Consider the following 17,790-nt stretch of genomic DNA (forward strand, 5'->3'; position numbering starts at 1 on the left):
AAAAAAAAAAAAAAAAAAAAAAAAAAAAAAAAAAACACAACCCTGCTGACAGCCACATAGCATTCCCATCCCAGGAGAAAGAGGAAGAAAAAGGGAAGGTGACGCTCCCTCGGCCACAAGCACCGAGAGAAACACTTCACCATCGGATGGTCTCTTCCTGCTTTGCAGCTTTGGTTAATAGCTTTAATGAACTATTTATCTTTACTTCTTCTAGCATCTGTGTATCTACAAAATGCCAAGTTCAACATTTGCTTGTCAAGGCTACACTATGTAATGGGCAGAAAAAGAAAGAGAGCAAAGAGGAGTTGTCCAGTGCATCAGTTCCCGTCGGCCACCAGCATCAAAGGCAGGTTCACCAGGAGCTTCAAACAGAACACAAAATCGAATCTAAAACCATAGCTTTAGGTTAAAAAAAAAAAAAAAATCCACCCAATAACCCAGCATGGGAACCAACTGAAGGAACAGGAAATTGTATAGAAATAAGTTATCTTAACAGAATCTGCAATTTTTGATACTCAAGATCAATACAAAACTGCTCGCTTCACACTCTCCACCGCTTCTAGCACAGACTAGCAGAGCAAGACACGGCCTGTCTTTTCTCATCCCAGAAGAGCAATGAATCTCTGCTCAATCCAAAAAAATGACTAAAAAAAAAAAAAAAAAAAAAAGGCAATAACTGATTTTCTTAATGGCACTCTGCAAAGAGGAACAAAAGGGCCCCACGATAATGTTATTTCTGTAGGCTTCAAATGCAAACAGGAAGATGGTCCTTACAAGGTTCATAATTTATTGGTTGGTTTTTTTTTTTTTCTTGATGACTCAATTTTGATTCACAGGAACTTTGATAAAATTAGGTAACTTCATTTCTCACCAAGAAGAAACCATCGCAATTGAGCACCAAAGTCAGAATATACTGCTATAGAGTCAGCATAACTGCTCTCCCAGTGTGTCTAGATGTTTCTGCAAAATAATTCAGAGATAACAGTGCTGTAAGGCCAGGGCCTGCGTCCTCGAGGCAAAATCTGAGATCTAAACCAAAGCTGCCTGTCCTTACCGAGAAGTTGCCAGAAGAGAGGACTTTGAAAGCGTGGCTTTCAATGATAGGAAACTCGGAACTACCCTTGAACCAATCTATTCCTTGAATCCTGCCTCCTGGGAACGCAGAGCAACTGGATGCAGGGCCAGTTAGTGACCTGGGCACTATTCGCATCTCATAAGGGAATCAGGACAACAACGCGCAAAGCAGGAGAACACAACACTGGATTAAGTTAATGGCAACATACACATTATTTGCAAGGAATGCACTAGTTTTTCTGGTTTCATTTGCTACTAAAGAGCCCTGAATTTTAGACTTGGTAATAGCAGCCTGAGGCATAAACTTTTTTAGATACCGAATGAGTATCTTAAATATCTAGCGACATATAGTGGTTCTAGTGTTCGTATGTCGAACTGCTCCAGACACGAAAAGCCTATGACTGGTTTTGTGCTATACAGCAGTGGTTGCAATCATTTATGTGATCTGGACATTCAGCAGGAGAAATGCAAAACAGATTTCAATTGGTAAAAACGACATGTCTCCTATCTTACAAAATATGTAAAATCTTTTATGTAATGCTCTTTCCATCTTGGAGGAACTGAAAACAACGCTTTATATTACAGCAATGTGATACAACAGTAATTCCACAAGTTTAGTGTAGTTGCTGTGGAGTTATACCGCTATAAAATGATCAGGGAATTTGCTCATGAATACATCGCACTCTATTGAAAACATCTTTTCATATCTATACAAGCAGGCAGCACTTTCACTCTTTCACCCAAATACTCTAATACATTGCATGTTATTCACCACATCAGCTCTGAAGCTATTAATTGGAAAGGTAGCCCTGAGATGTGAACCAACACATCCGCTTAAGCCAAACCTGAGGGTGAAATCACTAGGCCTCTCTAGCCCATTCACAATGATAATCCTCATTTATAGCGTCAGTTCTACCGCTTGCCAGCTGGAAATAAAGAAATATTGTTCATATCTTGAGGCTACAGTCAAGCATGACTGCAGGACGATTTGTCTGCATACTGCCTGAATGCAGCAGGAACACAAAATACTAGGGAATTAGGCAGGTTTTTCTAGGAATTCCCTGCCTCCTTTATAACAGCTTTCCTGAATAAAATGTAATAAAATGTTAGGATTCCTCTTTATCATATTGAAATCTCTCTAAGAAAAGCCCTGAGCTTTAGGGATGATATCTCGGGCACTTCACTCCCTTCCTAATTACCATATGCATGATGAGGAGCCCAGCTCCCTTCTAAGCACCAGAAAGCCGTAAAGCAAGGTACAGAGCTCTCATCAGACTAGTGAGCAACTACTGAGTTAGCCACATATTTATGTTTTAATTGCCCTTTCTTGGCCCTTAAAGACTACACGTAAAAAAGAATGCAGCCCTTTTTAAGCGGGTGCAAATTTCAGAGGAAGCAAGGAAGGGCATTTGCTCAATTCACACGCAGGGCTGAATTCGGCAATGCCTGTATTTTTGTTCTGTTATGCTCTTAGAAGAAGAAAACATTTATTTAAAAAAAAAAAGTTTCCAGTGTTTTTCTTGAGAGGAGGAGGCCTCCTTTTATGGACTGGGAAATACCATTCTCGTCTGAGCAATTATCCAAGTATATCAACAATGCACTTACTTACAGCAGAAAAAACAACTAATGTACAAAACACTTAATCCTTTGTGGTTGTCCTTCATGGAACAAACAAGTTTCAGCTCTATCCCATATATTGTTAAAAGGCGTTGTTCTGTAAAGGATATTCTGAAACGTACCATGTAATCACTGCCGTGATTTTTCCCTAGTATTTTATTTCCTTTTCTGAGTGACAGTAGTGATGCTTTGCAAAGACAGAACGGACAGGATGGAACTGAACCATCTTTGATTCACCATGCACCTATGGATTAGTCACTTTAACCTTCCTGATCTCCAGCCTGCCCACATGTAAAATGGTGCAACATTTTACACGTAGGACTGTTGTGAGGATTAATTAACTGACACTAAAACACTGTGAGACCTGCTCAGTAAAAATTATTTCTATAAAAGTGCATAGGCAAAAAGTGGTAATTGATGCCAGCTGGCCTTTCATCTCAGGCAGCAATAACAGCTTCTTACGACACACATTTCCTCCAGTGGGCACAGCCAGCATGCTTTTTATTTCTGATTCCTGAGTTTTGCCCTAAAACATACAAACTATTTGATTTTCAAGAATACTGCAATTAGAAGAATGATCCAGCAAGATATTTCAAAGATCATCCTGATTGCCCTGCCATAAGCAAAACACATTAATGTTGTAACACCCACACTGAGAAATGTACAGCTCTAGATTTAGGGCCTTCCCTCTTAAAAGTTTTGCAGCTTCCTGTCTCTCATACGAGCCTGACAACCCAGTTACAATAGCCGAGGAGTTGTGGAAGAGCATCACCAAATCAAAAGAAAAAAACATATGTATGTATATGCGTATATACATATGTATGTATGTATGTAGTTCTTTTTCTTTTGGTTTTGTCTCTCTGCTGCAAACCAGAGAGTCTTTGGGAGTGCTTCCCTCAGCTGCAGAGACTTGGAGCTGCTCCACCTGCTCATGTTTGCTGATAGAAGCCAGAGGAATTTTCACTTCATCTGTTTAACAGATGCTCAGGCTCTTTTCTCAAGACATGTCATACAAAAATGTCTCCAAAATAATTAGCAGGATTTCAGTCGGCTTGACTGCGATGGCTGCACGTAAGGTACAGCTCAGACAGCTCTTAAGAAATGGCAACTCTGGAATGAGTGTCTGGGACTTCAACAGCACTCATTTAAATCTCCCTGCATGACACATTTATAGTTCTCCACGTAGCCAAAAGGGCAAAAGGGTCGGTATGCAGAAAGCAGCTACAATGTGAGAAGCATCATGCACTTCTATAATCTCTTGCCCTCAACCTGACATAAAGGTAATCGATAACGGAGAGCCAACACGGCATCTAATTCAAAGGGGAAAAGCCCTACACGTGTGTATCTGCAACCATAATCTCTGCATCTGCCACTCCAAAATACAATTCAACATTTTACCTAGGAGCAAACCCGAATAAAAATAATATTAAGAAGCGTGTTGCAAAGTGGTGCTTTAGTATTTAATTGAAAGACGCACCTCCTGTGGTTACTTGCCTCACAGCACTAGAGTCACGCGGAGCTCTCTATCTTCAAAAAGCTGGCCCTGCTTTGGTGCTCTTTAGCCGTCCTTAACGTGGCCACCATCAGTCTTGCCAGACTGAATTTAATGATAGAAGACGACTCAATCGTAAAACAACGTCTCGCTGACAAGTTTGAAGAGACGGCAAGAGTGCCCCACGATTGTTCGCAAGGCTCATGCTACAAAGTCCAGGGGCTAAATTACTTAAACTTCTCTCCTCTGGTTTCACAACAGACTTCCACAATATGAGTCATGTAGTTTAATAGCAAAGGACTTCTAAGCTGAAATTCTTTTGTCTAAAAATGATAGGAATTTAATTCCTATTTCATAATCTCTTGATGAAAATTTTTGAACTGGCCATGAGTTACTGATTTTTGATTTCAGGCCTACAATGCTGCAGGCATTCTTTGAAAAGGCCAACAGAGTAGATCTAAGAAGTGAAGAGAAGACTATTCTGGTTTCTCCCACCCAAAGACCCCTGTTTTGGGGGAGAGTAGGAAGGCTTTTTTTTTACTGCTGATTTATTTCAGTTATCAAGAACCTAGAGGTTGCAGAGAAGCTGAGAAAAAGATTTTAATAAACTTACAGGAGTTAATTGCATTAAATTCCTCTGCAATAGACTGAATGCAATTATCTTAAATGTTATGCACTTTGGAGGAGTATCCAAAGAAGAATATAGCATGGTTTAGCTAATCTGCTTTTAATTCGTGAGCTTATTGAATTCAAGCTACCCTTTCCTAAGTGCACCAGGTGTTGCTCAAACACAGAACAAACAGAACGGCTGATCCCTGCACGCAAGCACATGTGACCTAGGATGAGAGCCACCAGTGACATGGACGACCACAGGAGAGCACGAGGAGCAGTGAGGAGCACTAAGCAGCGTTCTCCTGCAAGTGTGGGAATTACTGTTTTACAGCAATGCAGATACAGCATGCACGCCTGGGAAGTAGGAAAGCACAAACACAGGGCCAGCTCCTTGACCCACTGTTGATTTCTGCCGATCTCCCCGCGTGCGGGACCACCACCCCATTCACTCTGCTCTACTCCAGACCCATCCCAGGTGGCTCTGGTGACTCTGCAAGCTATTATCAAAGCTGGCTCTGGGTGTTATGAAGGGTAATGGTAATTATTTACTCAGCTGTGTGTTTTCACACACACAAAGATGGAGACACCAGCACAAGCCCTCTTCCCCAGCAGGCCTCCTCACAAGTTCTTGGCAGGTGGCAGCAAGTGGTGGTGGGGACACGTGCCCTTTCTTGTACCAAAACAAAACTCTTGGACCTCCTGGGCATCCCAGGCATGCACTGCAAGAGTGACACCAAATTTGGAGTCTTCTCAAGGCCACAGGAGCTTACAGAAATGGGCTTTCCTCAGTGCAAAGTGCCTTCTCACATAAATCTCCATAGGGCAGGTACCCAAAGGATACAGGTACAGCAAGGGTGGACCACCCCTCTGAGGCATCCTGTGTCCCCTCGCACCTCCATGCCACGACACCCAGACACCTCACAGCGGCAACTACCCACAGCACCACTGCCACAGCACCATTTCAGGGACATTTAGAGCCCAAGCGGTGTGCGTGGGAGCCCAAGGGCTTTCCTATGACAGGCTCCAGCTGCTTCCTCTCACAGTGGATGTCAGCTTTACCTGTCTCTGGAAATTTGGCCAAGGCCCCAGCAGAAATCAGTGTCAGAGCACAGAAGTAAATGTGGGTCTTCCCCACGCACCCTGCTATGGAGCAAGCCTGTACCAGCAGCTTCGAAGCACCTTCTGGGCCATGCTATGGGAACAGTCATGGGCTAATGTCTTGCTTCGGGATGAGCACCTCCCTGGAGACGCACACTATCTGCATAAAAATGATTAAAGGAAAAGAGATATATATGCACACATATATATGGATCAGGAGATTCTTTCAGAATAAAACACTCAGAGCAAGCTGTCACTATGTCTCTGGTAATTAAAGTCCCTGAATTAATTCTCAGTACTTTTAAGGACTGAATGTAAACTATGTCATACCATTAAATTACATACTATTTATATATTTTTATATATATATGTATGTATGTTATATATAAAATATAGTCCCTCTTGGGAACGCAGAGAGAGACAATTTGGTCTTGTATTGAGACCTTCAAACACAATTCAAGGCAAACCTCTGCAAGGAAAACCAACACTGCTCTTCAAATCACTGTCAAGCTGGTTCACATAATTAAAAGCATTTCAAGAATTAGTTAATACTTTTAACACTTCAGTCTCATAACAAATTGACCACAGCACTAGTTCACGCGAGCCGTACTCGAGTGCTCTGATTTCACTGACAGATTGCTTTCAATAATTAGCGACTCCAAGCAATGCATCAAGCTAAAAGCCCAAATTCCAAGATGCAGCACCTTAACACAGCAGTCCTGAAGTCAAAGGAAGTACATGAATTTACGCCATGGTGAACATAACCCAAGGACTGCATCCATTCAACAGCGACTCTCACAGGGATGCCTGCCAAAGTGGTGACAAATAACTGAGAAACGTGATATATATATTGCATTATTTGTAAGAATGTGTCAGATATATCAGCACAGAGAAATTATTCCTAACCTTTAGATAATTTAAGTCAAACTCCCCCAGCTTCCATAAGGAATTAGAACCAGTTTGTTTTCTGTCAATCTTGTCCCAGCAGATGCTCAGAATCACAAGTATTATCTAACCTTATTTCAATGCATTTCCATATCACTTGTCCCAACTCTGTACTCAACTACACCATCTTTAAACACAGCCTTCCGTGACCTTACAGATGTTAATTTAAATATATTTCTGATTCTAAGCTTGTTTTTTCTCTCTCCAGTTTTCTCTCCTCTTCTGAAAAATAACTTAAAAAAAATAGCGAAGAAAAACAAGTCCCTTCTTTTTCTAAGGGTAAGCAATCCCACCAACTGCTCACTGACCAGTATTTCTGAGCAAACAGTTTGATGACTCTGCCACGGACAACTATCTCCTTACCAACCAATTTATACTACAAAGTTGCAGATATTTTCAACTTACTGATTTTTCTTCCAAAATTTTCTCAGTTAACTTAAAATAGTTCCCTTTACTCGAAAGGTTTGTACATGGGCACCTATTAAACCTGGGGTCATTCATGTCCTGAGTTCGTTATTAGTTATGCCACCTAAATCTTGGAAGCGCTTTAATCAAAGAGCACATAACTGTGGCCTTATAGGCGAAAAAAATGAAGATAACAAACTAAACCCATCTTCCAGCCAATCAATTCATCGTTTTCTTCTCAACATGCCTTGCTCTAGCACCCGTACAGCATCTGGATACCTACCACGCAAATTAACAGCAGCTCCTGGAAGGGGGAAACCCTACTCACATTGCGTTTAACACAGTATTTTATTCTGCCAGTTAACAGGCACTACCAATTCATCCTTACAGCTTTTCTTTCACTGATAAAACTTAATAAACTTAACTCCAAAGATACATTGCTGTGAAGTTCAGTAAATTATTCCAATGACAATACATATCATTTAATAAGATCTTGCTGTAAAATGACTAAAAGTGAATACCAGAAATTCTTGAATTAAAAGTACAAGAAAAGTTCTTGCTCAGGGAATATTTACTGATTTCCAAGCCAGACAATAAACTTAAAGGAGACGGGATCAGTTTTGCAGGGCAAGGGGGGAGAATCATACTTCTGTTGTACTTGTCATTCCTGTGCAGGCTACAAATATCAGAAGAAAGCGCACGGAAATAGCACAAGCCTGGAGTCAGGTACTCACAACAGACTACAATAAAGTGGTTTATCACCACTACATAACATATGCAAAGACTTAAAATTGCCCAGAAGTACGCCCTGAAGATAGTTATTTTTATGAACATTTAATTAAATAGGCAAAAAAAACCCTCTTATGAAATAAAAAAATGATGTTGATAGTGGTTTCAGACACTGACATCCATCCCTAAGAATGGAAAAATTCCTTCCTCGCTCAAGCTGCAGTAGTACTCCGAGGACCAGCAGACCCAGGGCTGATACCACACGTGGGTCTCTGACAACGTAGCAACCGGTTTGATTGCAGCACTCGTCCACGTTCCCACCAGGAGCAAGGCCGGTGGGATCTCGTCTCCGAGGGACGGTGCCAGCTCCAGGGGAGCCCGGGGGAGCCCCGCGCTCTCCAGCCACCGCGGCCGCTTGGCCTGCCCCTGCTCCCACGGACCGCAGCTCCGGCCTCGCTCCGGAGCCGCCGCACCAGGATGGAGACACCTCTCAAGGACGCGCTGGAACAAACAACCGACAGCGACTGCAGCATCTGTTTGGTGTAACCGCTGCAATAAATTTCAATTTCATTTTAATTTGTATATGTCAAAAGCTATTAGGTCTTAGCTCTTTGAACCTCAACTATTATGGAAGCAATTAGCTCCTGTGACCAGAGGCCTTGCATGAGCAGCTCTGATGAGCACAGTATTTTCTACAGCATATAAAATAAATATTCTAACAAATCCATAGATCTCTAGGACTTCAGGGTCGCCACCACACTTTATACAAGCATCCTGGCTTTGCGCCAGATTGCAAAGTAGGACTTTACCCTTTTCAACAGCCCAGGTAACCTGCGGCACAGTGCCCACCTCCTGCACCCGCCGAGCTGCGACCCGCAAAGCAGCCTGCCGACGGAGAGCGCGGCCAGCACCCTCCTCGCGGCAGCCGGCGGCGGGGGCAACCGGCCCATTTTAGAAGGTGTTCTCAGATCTTTCCAGGCAAGATGTACCGGGCAAACACAAGTAATACACATTACCGAGCTACACAGCGCCCGGCCTCCTGGTCAACCCAACAAGCTCTCGGTTGCCTTCGAGCGCGGCCGAGCTGCACGGGCCGTGGCCTGTGCCATACACCCGCTTCCCTCTTTGGGAGTCCCTGGAGCTGCCTGCCGCGCGCGGGACACGGGGACCTTCCTGCCCGGCCAGGAAAGCAGGGAGCACCGTCCCCCTGGCTGCCCAGGGCCGAGCCCCCCACACCTACTCCTTCCCATAAGGAAAGGGAGTTAAATCAGGAACACGACGCTGACTGTGAAAGACAGGACCGCTTTTAGACATAAGAATTCCCCAAACAGCAAGCTGCCCTTTTCCTGAACCACTGCTTGAGAAATGTCACCGGTGCAAATGCTAAGGGAAAAAAAAATACCAGCAACATATCTGACAGGACATAACTTCTAGTGCTCTCAGAATACATTAGTCTTACAACACCACTCCACCAGTAAGCAAATAAAATTATGCCACAATACATCCAATACAGCACAACAGAGCACTGCAGAAAGTCCTATTTAAAGCAGGCTCAGTTTAAGATTTATTCAATTGCTTTAACTAGTTTATATTCTCTGCCTGAAACTTCAGGAAATGAACATTATGTCGCTTGAACAACATTCTTCACTTGCATCTACCCTTCACATTTCTGTTAGCTCCTCTGAACTCAGTTAAAGCATAAATCCTCCCTGACGTAAGTGGGCTTTCCATGCATAAAGTAAGTAAAATCACGTGCAAAAGAGATGCGCGCTGAAGCTCTGCTCCTCGTCTGCCAGACACTGTGCAGGACACGYTGCGTGAAGGTGGCTGCTGTCCTGCATGGCCACACTTAGGTGGATCCTGTCACACTCACATCGGAGCCAAGAGCAAAGCTTTCCTTAACTTCCCAGGTGCAGGACAGGACCTCACCGCAGGACCTCAATTTTCAACATTAGGACAGGACTTGGCCAAATTCCTTAAAGTATTCTGGGACACAAATCACTTGTAAGGCTTCAGCAAGAACTCTGCTCTTCCCTAACTACAGCATGAAGCACTTTTTTCATATAACACAACATGAAAAAAGTAAACAAAATACTTAGTCTTCATGTAGCATATTTGTTGGGACATTAGCTTACTGGTACACTTCACTTTTTGAAAACACATCATTAAAGCCTACCTCTCTCGCCACTGAGCACTGCCTCTAAATATATTGCGGCTATTAAGATCTGTCCCAAGCAAAATTCACATGCTCCCTTTTGGGTCATTTGGTAAGAGGAGAAAGAASAACAACAAAATAGACTACTAAAATAACGCTCTCGCTTCACAGTAAAAATATGTGATGCTCTAAGCATAATAACAGAAGGCCTTTAAAAAGCAAGAAGAAAATAAGATCTGTGTTTCACAATCAGATTAAACATGGTGGAAAATAACCAGTTGAGGAGTGATGTTACTGTTCACTTTATTTCACTAGCTTAATTTGTTTCTTTATTAAATTAATGGTCACCTTAAAATTACAAGCTGACAAAATGGTAATGCAGACCATCCAGCTAGCTRGACTTACATTTACAGTTGGATAACGTTGCACTCCAGGGAATTGTTCTTGACCACGCCGTAGATGCAAAGAGAACATTTTTATTAGRCTTTATTAGGATAAAGTGGATATTTATTAGGATAAACCTGCTGTGSTTTGAGTAGCCAAATCAGCAATAAATGTTTAAAAGGTGCAGGATATTTAAAATTACCTGTGTAAGTTTAAATAAAACAGTAGACCATTAAGTACCAGAGATATCAAAAAAGCAAAGGCATGTTCAGATATGTCCCAATACATGATTTCATACTGACTAGAATCTGTAAGGTCCGTAGCATACATAAAATCTGATTGTTCCTTTCCTCCACAGCAGAGGAGCTGCTTCTGCCCACCCAGGAGGAGCCCATTGGCCCCAGAGGCCTCATCCCACTGACCAAGCAGCTGGATTTGACAGCTACCACGTGAGTGATGACCATGTTCCTCGTCTGCCCCACAGCCACTTGTGCTAGCCATCACAGCTCCTGAGGACCTTCCTTCACCCAGTGACAGCTCTGAACRAGGCCCTTCCCAAACAAGAAATGGCCAAGTGCCCTGTTGTCTCCTGCCCACCTAGGGCACCTGGATTTCCCCGTGTTTTCAGCCCCTTTTGAGCCAACAGGGCAGTACAAGGAGAATGGAACACCCTGGTCTGCAGGTACTGAAATGAGAGACAACACTGGGTTTGCATTAGGTTTGACATATTCAGTGTCCAAATATACAAAATCCAACCTGTAGTGCACAGCATTTTGCAAGCACACGGTAAGCCACAGTCCTGCTACAAGGTCTTTGCAATCAAAATTAACAAGGCAGAAAAACAGAAATAGGCAGTAATATCAGAGCAGATGTTATTCCTAAATGACTCTSTTGCACAAAAGATCAGAAGCAAGTCTAGCAGGGCAATTTTAAGACAATGTTTTATTTTTTTAATCAGTATCTCAATGAGAACCATGTTATTTCTGTGGAATATAATCAAGTCACTATCAACATTGCTCACTATTAATCCTATAAATTTATTATAACTGTTTACATTGCAGACTAAATTCCAGTCTCTGCTACGCTGGTGTAATCCCATTACACCAAGGACACTGAGACAGTTTCATACGCACAAAGATTTATCAGCAGAGTCTGCACTTGATGGTGTGGCATGCATTGACTCTAATGGTGAAAATCCCCAAGGGAGAGAAAGGGAGAACTCTCTCCAATACCAACCTCCAGCATGAACATCSTCCCAGCTCCTCTGCAGGACCACAGATACCCCCTCCAACACTTTTCCCCRTATTAATGCTACAGTTTTTCCTGTWAGGAYCTGCTCAGGCTGCACGCRCTACGCTCGTGGCAGGGCGGGCACGGACCGCCGCGCGCTGCGACACAGGGCGGCTGTTGCACGCTGCGCGCTCCTCAAGTTTTGCRAGCATGAGCTGTTGGGTCCCCTACTGTAACCCAAAAGCTACAACCAAGGGGTTGGAAAAGGAAGGGGSAGAGGGGCAACCACCCCCCTGGAGAACCCGCCGTGGCACCGCTGGCGGGGCACGAAGCGCAAGGCGGGCGTGCAGCTGCGGGCACCGGCACGGCGCGGACCCGGACGCCACCCGGGGCTGGGCGCGCGGCGGCACCGCAGCCGCACCGGGGCGCCTGGCTGCAGGCGCATCGCCTTCTGCAGCGCGGACGCGGACCAAAACCCATGGTAACGACCACCACGCGGCAAGCAGCGCAGTCATYGCTCCGTCTACCTTGTGAGCAAAGCGATCATTTAAGCTATTCTGAAAGACAAGCTCCATTTATCCATCTTAATCCTTGGATATTTTTTAAATCTGCATCAATAGGTACACGGTTTGATTTTAAAATGCCAGGACCAATCTAATACCATGTAAGCAAGCCATTAAAGATGACTTTTCTCARCCTTAAACTAAACTATGTTATTGCAGAAATCTTAATATCATACCTTCAACAAAGCCTGAATTAATATGAAAACAATAAGATAGGCAAACAGCAAGTATCATGCCTGCAAACGCCATGCCAYAAAAACATATTTTGCTATTTAATAAAGCATATCCTTGAGCATAGACTTATGTGCGCTGCTTATGTTTCTGTAATCGCGGCCCCCCATGCTGCAGAGCATAGCTCATGCAGTGGTGRGAACTGGAAAAATAAGATTGCTGCATCCATGTGGGTAACTACTTCTGACGGAAAGCAGTCTCGAGTCGAGCTACTGACTCTTCAGTACCAACTTCACTKGGAAGAGCCTTGTAATTTAATAAAAACGTTAAACCTATGACACCACTTCAAAGGTTGCAGGCAACGTTTTTAACCTCTGTCCTTTTGCATTACAGCAACAGTGCCTGGAAATGCAGCAGCAGAAGAGAGAGTCATTTAGCCAGTTCCCTTCCTGCTGCCACCACAGCTTCAAGGGACAGAAATCAGGAAACATTASAGTCAGCATAAGCTGATTAAGACAATAGCAAAGAGAAAAATACTCAAAACTTAAACAAAATCTATTAAAAGGTCCAGAAAAAGCATATATTTCTGGGTAAATAGCCACCTATTTTCTGGAGATGTTCCAGATTTTCATTTYCCATCTGCCTCTACTTTGTGCTGTGATACGGGAAGTTTCCAGCTGAAACACGAGAGTGCACCATGTTTGATGTGAAAGAGCCACAAGTAAGATAACTGCTGTCAAATCCAAACCCTTTGGCTCCGAACAAGGAAAGACACATTTCTATATATGCACATCTACATAGCACTCGTGCCACTATACACAAACATGCTCCATTAAAATAAGGGCAAACTAGGAACTCGKGATTTAAAGTGTGGTCTAGCTAGGAAGGAGGAAAGACTTATTMTTACTGGCATGCTGGGACCGCTTAGGGGTCTGCGACGCCCGCTCTGCCCGGCAAACCCGGGCAAATACCACCTCCTCCTTCCTGCTCGGTGAAATCACGCCAAAGAGTCCAGCGGGTGGGAAAAGCCGATGGCGCAGCCAGCCAGGGCACACAGGGCTGGGCCTGCTGGGACCAGAGGAATCAGTCCTAAGCCTTCTGCTGCGAGTAAAAATTATATTTCAGCAAACATAATGACAATGAAGTTGCACCAGTTCTGGAACTAGGCAGGGAAGAGAGAAATTTGWTCAGTTATTTAATTTTCTAGGCTTTGCAGGGGTTTCCTCCAGACTTCAGGCAAAACATTTCACTGCTATTCCTAAAATTGTCACATTAAATTATAAAAAGAGACTGGATCCCAGCTGAAGAGTTTGTTGCTTCAGGATTCAACAGCAAAGGCCAAACGGAAAAGAGAAGCTGGTCTTGTGATGAAAGGACAAGGAAAAGAGCAATCTCCCAAGAAAGCCAATGCCCAGAGCTCTGAGCAGCAAAGCAATTGCGTATGTCAAGTTCCCCTAACACGATGGTGCCAGCTGAGGTTTATGTCAAAACACTGCAACAAAATGAGATGTCTGGAGCTGGGTCAGAAGAACGATGCTATCTCATTAATGGGATTACTGAAAAAAACTGGAGGGATTTCAGTGAAGAGGAATAAAACGATTAAGGATCAAAAGAATATGACTCATGAAAGAAAGTAAAAACTGAATACTATGCTCTTGCTCAAAAAGACAGTGTCTCAAGAGAGTTAATGTCGGACACAATGCAGCATTTTCTCCACTTACGACCTGGAATAACTGTGATAGATTGGACCGCAAAGAGAAAACTCTTATTATAAAATATTGGCATTATAACAGCAACAGATAGTATCACTCAGCAAGAAACTAATAATTGGAGGGGAGAGGCAAGGAGGGATAATTACCTAGACACAGCTGGAGGATRTAAGCCCACTATGAGAGGAATACATTTAGTCAGGGGAAAAAAAAAAAAAAGAAAGAAAAAATAAATTGGGAATAGAGAGACTGAATAAGATCAGAGCTCCCTAGTCAAAACTGCTATGTTACTTTGCAGGGGAGGAAAAAAACCACCAGWATCTCTAAATATAGCAGAAGATTCTCTGCACGGAGGGGTTTAACATCTCTTCTGCAATTCATCTTTTCCACTTGAAGAAATGCAGGTTGAATAAAAATGCTCATTTAAATTCTACGTGCACATTCTGACTTCAGAAAGCGTTATTATGTCTGAACTCCCTCGCACTCGRGGTGGAAGGCGGATAACTTTGCGAGTCACGTTTATGATAGCAAATATTCTCTAAAAATTCATTACCTGTCAACACAAAAGGCATCATCAGGGAAGAGCAGACGCTACGAGTTAATGCAGTAAGCGCAGCAGGGTTGCTGAGCGGCAGGGCTCAGCGCTGAACAACCTGCTCCTTTCTCAGCCTCCGAGGCAGGTGGAAGTCAAACAAAAAAGTGACACTTCCCAGTGAGAAACTTTGCTGATAAGGTGTGGGGACCCAGAGGTGCCAGTGCCAAGCACTTCACAGCGTGCACACAATTCGCATCGTGCACACACCAGGCCAGCGAAGGCAGGGCAAGAGGACAGGACTCTGTCTCGCTTCGCGAGGTTTTCTAAGTACAAGCAGCAGCATTTTGGCCCTTCAGCTCCCAGAACTGCACTCCGGTACTCACAGAAAGCAATGGTTGTGTTTACCGCTACTTGCGCATTAATTGCGAGCATTAAAAATCCTCTGAAATTTGTATTGCACCACACACCAGAACCTGTGGCACTGAAGCCCAAAATTTAATTTTGAAACTCCAATGACTTTTTTGATTTGCAAACCTTATAGTAAGGCTAGCAGTSAACAGGGTTTCCACAACCACAGTGACAATGTTAATTTGGGCTCTTTAGATCCCTCTTCCACACCTGGGACACTTCCGCAGTGCTCCTGTCCCTTAAACTTTTACTCCCCAGTACCTTGCATCCAGTGTGAGCCCGGGTCTTCATAAGCGGAGTTGTGGTGCACAGCTCAATAGCTTCTGGTTCATGGAAAATCACAGTCGGGAGAGGCTCTTTCCGAAGAGTTAAGACATTCAACTTTGTTTTTAACATGGTCTGAAAGTGCTAAACAGAGAAAGAAAAGACATTAACTTGAGTTCAGGGAGAGGAGAAAAAGAAAAAAAAAAAAAAAAGGAAATTGGTAACTGCATCTGTTGAATGAGTTTCATTTACTATTCAGTGCCTTGGAAATTTCCAGGGTGAAAGGTAAGATGTTTTATAACTTAAGAAGGCGAATATCTATTATTACTGTTAGCAATGAGGAAACTGCTTTTAATTAAACTAGATATGCACATGCACAGTGACACGATTTTAGAGCAGCGGAGGAAAAACAAACAAACAAAAGCTTTTCCATACCAGCCTAGTGCTTGGCATTAGAATTCATGTGCATCCCCAAAAAGCTCAAAGTTCAACCTCCATTCACTCCAAATCCCAGGCATATTACACAGTCTGTTCACAGGCCCACTTCCTCTACTAACGACAACACGGAGGGAAGAACAGGGGAAAAATAGAGTACTTTTCCTTTTTTTCAAAGACTGTTTTAAAGAACTATAGTTTCATCCATTCTTGTTTTTCTGTTACTTAAATCTTATCCTGCTGGCTTGGGTAGGGTTTACCCTCCCCGCTGAGCTAACGGCCTCATCGCTTTGCCTTTAGCATCCTCCTCTTCCTCTGCAAGCAACAGCTCCTCTGGTCCACAGGGCAGACGCCACTACTGGCACATAACTGACAGATGCCAATAAAAACCTGCCACTTGCTATAACAAACAGAGAAAAAGAATTCCCTAGGCTCTAATAAAAAAATTTTAGAAAGTAAAGTGAGCAGCGATGTTGACAAAAAGTTTTTCAACGCTTGTTTGAGCGAAGAAAGCCAACCCTTGAAAAACTTCCAAATCAGTGTTGTGGGATCAGTCAAGTCAGAAATGCCCAAATGTCATTTGGATGTTCCCTCGAACTGACCTTGACTTTAGAAACTGAACATTTTCACTTGTTACTATGTATCTAAGGGGTAAAAACATGCAGTTATGGAGCAAATCAGTGCAGTACTCCCAGCCAGCAGTACACTGCAGCTCTCTCGGAGGCAAGAAGCATCCTTGCAGCTCCGTAACTCCACTCTTGTAAATCAGCGGTTACGAGACACACGCGTGATGACTCCAGATTACTTCTACCGAAACCAACCCCTGCGCTCTGGCTTTGGATGGGAGATTCTTAACTCGTTTTGCAGCCACCCGTTGCGCAGCCTCGCCTCGGCGAGGCCGGGGGACCCGCGGGGCCCGGTCTGCGAGAAAGCAACGCTAAGCCATTTCCCAGGACRACACGAGGCAGCTGTATCGCTGCTAGAAACTCAACTCAGGTCCTTGCTTTTCCGTCCTGCACTTTAGGTGAGCAAAGTGCCTATTAAACCTTTTATTTATACACAGGAGATGAATCCAACTATTTGGATTTTATGAGGTTTTCATATGGGTTTTTATGGATTTGAGTTTTCCATTGAAAATGCATGAGAATTTCTTGGCAATAAACTTCCTGTTTAAATTCACAGATATGCTATCATTAGCTAACTGAAAGCCTGTTAAGACAAAACGCTCTTCCGAAGCAGTTTAATCCTTAGCTCCTCAGCGTTTAGCTCTAATGGTTGTTATGATATTGGATCTACAGCATCTTAAACACTCTCCTAAGCATATTCAAGGCATAAACACTAACAGTCTGTGAAAATAATAGTTGCTTTCCTAGCTCACGCATGAAGTTATGGCCTGCCGTAACGCTGCTCGGGGCCTCTCCACGCCCTTGGTGCAAACGTTCGGGTCTCCAAGCCAGGGAGGAGACCTACTCACATTATTCTTCATCTGGCTCAAGCTCATGTTACATGTTAACCCATTTGCTCTCCCAAACACATCTCCAGCAGAAGAGCACTCTGTTCAAGATGCTTATACATTAAAGAATATTTTTGGCACRCGTTCCTGAAGATAACCGAGCTTGGAGACCCAGGACTACTGAACACACTGAAAAAACCTGTTTCCCTTCACCGTTCAGTCCTGACTAAGAGCCTTTCGTTTGAGCGTCCCGGGCTTCAGCAGTGAAATCGCTTGCACAGGCTGAACAACAGCTGAACACCCCAGCAAGCGCCAGCRGGCTCCAGGTCCGAGCTCCCGGCGTTGACAGAGGGCGGCTGAAGAGCAACGGCAGAGCCGGCTCGCGGGGCTCGCTGCCTAACAGCTACCTGCTAAAACCGCACCTCTCCRTAACGGCTTTCACAGAGCGGCCGTGGTCCTGCTAACCCGCTGTGGGGAAGAGATCTTGTTTCGTCAGGGGAGCCCACAGCGC

General features: G+C 43.7%; 1 protein-coding gene across 1 annotated transcript in view; it reads right to left on the reverse strand.

Annotated features, from left to right (window-relative positions):
- The window catches only part of PID1 (phosphotyrosine interaction domain containing 1), a 48,377-nt gene extending 32,846 nt beyond the window's left edge, over positions 1 to 15,531 (reverse strand). The window contains exon 1 of the mRNA XM_085298615.1: positions 15,389 to 15,531. Within this exon, the coding sequence (XP_085154741.1) occupies positions 15,389 to 15,523 (135 nt within the window). The 5' untranslated portion in view covers positions 15,524 to 15,531. The remainder of the gene's footprint in view (positions 1 to 15,388) is intronic.
- Between the last annotated feature and the right edge of the window lie 2,259 nt (positions 15,532 to 17,790).

The sequence above is a fragment of the Rhea americana genome, unplaced genomic scaffold (genome assembly GCF_003343005.1).
Source record: "Rhea americana isolate MKP2758 unplaced genomic scaffold, rheAme1 scaffold_14, whole genome shotgun sequence".
In the NCBI taxonomy this organism is placed as follows: Eukaryota; Metazoa; Chordata; class Aves; order Rheiformes; family Rheidae; genus Rhea; species Rhea americana.